This window comes from Cannabis sativa, chromosome 8 (genome assembly GCF_029168945.1).
Source record: "Cannabis sativa cultivar Pink pepper isolate KNU-18-1 chromosome 8, ASM2916894v1, whole genome shotgun sequence".
Classification (NCBI taxonomy): Eukaryota; Viridiplantae; Streptophyta; class Magnoliopsida; order Rosales; family Cannabaceae; genus Cannabis; species Cannabis sativa.
In genome coordinates this window covers 19,700,789-19,703,256 of record NC_083608.1, presented here as the reverse complement: position 1 = coordinate 19,703,256, position 2,468 = coordinate 19,700,789, and the positions used below count along the sequence as shown (strand labels likewise).

The following is a 2,468-nucleotide window of genomic DNA, read 5'->3' as shown; positions in this document are numbered from 1 at the left end:
ATATTAAAAAAATCGTTTATTTTATTAATTTTACTTTTCCAACAATATTATGATTTTTTTTCAAACATATTCATATATATTTTTTTAAAATGTAACAATGTTATTATTAATTTTTTTTTATTTGACAAAACATAAAACCAAATTTAGTACTGATATCAATGGTTGATATTTGAAAAAAAAAATAGTAATAGTTAGTGGATTACAGTCATTTTGTGTGAGCCATAACAAAATCTATGTACTTTTTATTTTAGCTCCTAACAAATCTATTTCCCTATATAATACACGAAACAAGTATAAAATTACCACAAGACACCTTAGGTATTTTAAGTCAAGTTGAAAACCAATAATTTTTTTATTTGTTAGATTACTTACCAAATAATCTTGAGGCAGAGGATAAAGACAGGTAAAAAAGAAAGGGGGGGTTAAGGCATCATTTTCTAACCCCAAAAAAGAAATATTTTTTCACAGCTCTTTTTCCATTTTAACAAACAAATAAAAATCTCATAGTCAATCATAATCATAAATGCCTTGTTCATACCGCCCATTTTCCCATACCTTAATTCTTTTTAAATTATTTCAACATAATAAAAAATTAAAGCCAACCAACAAATTTCTCTTTCATTTCTTTTCCTTGGGAATGGTCATAATCTTGATCTGTAATACTTTCCCTGTCTTTTTTCCATGTCCTTTCCTTAAAGTCTTAAAAACCAATGTTCATAGTCTTTGATCCTAATTGAAAATCCATGTATATATATTAATTTACACACACCCATATATCATCAATATCATATCATATAAATATTTATAGAGAAAAACAGAGAGAGAGATGGAAAACTCCATGGGAGTAGGATTCATGGCGGTATTTGCAGTGACAGGAAGTGTTGTTCTTCTTGCTCATCAAATCCACAAACGTGTCCTTTCTGACTTTATGAAAGACATTGAATTCGAATTGGGTCTTCCCAAAAGAAGATTTGGAATTGGTATGTGTATTTTATTTTTTAATATTTTGAAAAATACCCTTTTTCTTTTTCTACCTAAAATTGTTTTGGTGTTGTATAGGAGGTTCTTGTATGAAGAGAAGCAGCAGTAATAAAACGGTGAGATTTGCAGAAGATGTGGTTGAACCATCTTCAAATAACGAGGAGTATCGGAAAAAGAAGATGGAGAAGCAACCTCATCATCCTCTTAATATGCCATTAAATAGGCAAGTTTTGTATAGAGGTATTATTGACTACAAACTTGGTCATAAGAACTAACAGGGGTCAACATGTGTTTTTGAATTAGATCATGCTTTTGTAAATTAACTTCATTGCTATGTTCTTTTGTAAATTTTTGGAATATGGAATCTTAATTGGTACAAGTGTACGACTTTCAATTATGACGGTCATTTTTTTTTAATTTATTTTTTTTTATTTTTAGCATTGGATCATCATTCAATGTAAAGTTACTGTTGATCCTACAAGAAAAAAAAATGTAAAAGTTACTGTAAGAATTGATATGTAATTATATTACGTTGGATATAAAAATATGGTGCAATTAATATTGATTCCCCTTTTCAAAAGAAAAAATATATATTTATTGATTTGATAGTTAGACGCTCCCTCTCGCTTGAGACCCTCTTGTTCCCGTCTAACACTATGTTTGGTAGGAGGGGAAGATGGGTGGATGGAGAGGGGTGGAGAAAGATAGATGGAAGGAGAGACTAAATCACTTGTTTGGCAAGAGGAAGAAAAATGGAGAGGAGAGATCGAGGGAGATCCAAACCTTCAAATTTTTCAAAACTTAATCTCTCCAAAAGGATTGTAGAAAAAGATAAAATATATTTTGCAAAATACAATTATTACCTTTAAAAAACTAGTAAAGTTTTATTTTTAAAAGGGTAATTTTGTAATTTTACTAATCAATTTTTTTTCCATCATTCCCACCTCACACCTAATATCAAACAATAGGAAGGAGATTAACAATCATTTTCATTCCTCTTACTCCTCATCCTCTCTAACCTCTCCATCCATCCTACTCTCCTTCCCTCCCACCAAACATAGCCTAAGGTTTTCTTCTTTTTGGTCTCTTTGTCTATTTCGGCCAAGGAGGTCGCTCCTAGCCTTTGCTTTGGCCGAAGTGTACTAAAAGTATTAATCACAAAAATTACACTTTGTTGTGACTAAAAATATTTTTAGTCATAATACTTGTTGTGACTAAAATTAAATTAGTGACAACTTGTATTTAAGTACTTTATTTTTAGTCATAAATAATTTTTTGTGGTGACAAAAAGTCACATTTAGCTACAAAGAATTTATGTTGTGACTAAAAATTTATCACTAAAATGATTTTAGATGGTTGGTAGACGTTGGTTATAGGTGTCGACAGTCAGTGGGTTTGGTTGTTACAGTTAGATTCGGGGTCACTAAGAATGGGATCTTACATTCTTGTTTTCTCTAGTATAGCAGTTCTGGTTGTGGTGGCTTTTG

At 30.5% G+C, this 2,468-nt stretch overlaps 1 protein-coding gene across 1 annotated transcript; it reads left to right on the top strand.

Annotated features, from left to right (window-relative positions):
* Positions 1-286: 286 nt before the first annotated feature.
* On the top strand, positions 287-1,544 carry LOC115698937 (uncharacterized). The gene is made up of 2 exons (XM_030626138.2): positions 287-980; positions 1,060-1,544. The coding sequence occupies exons 1-2, from the start codon at positions 827-829 to the stop codon at positions 1,254-1,256; spliced, it is 351 nt and encodes a 116-aa protein (XP_030481998.1). The 5' UTR covers positions 287-826; the 3' UTR covers positions 1,257-1,544.
* Positions 1,545-2,468: the final 924 nt, after the last annotated feature.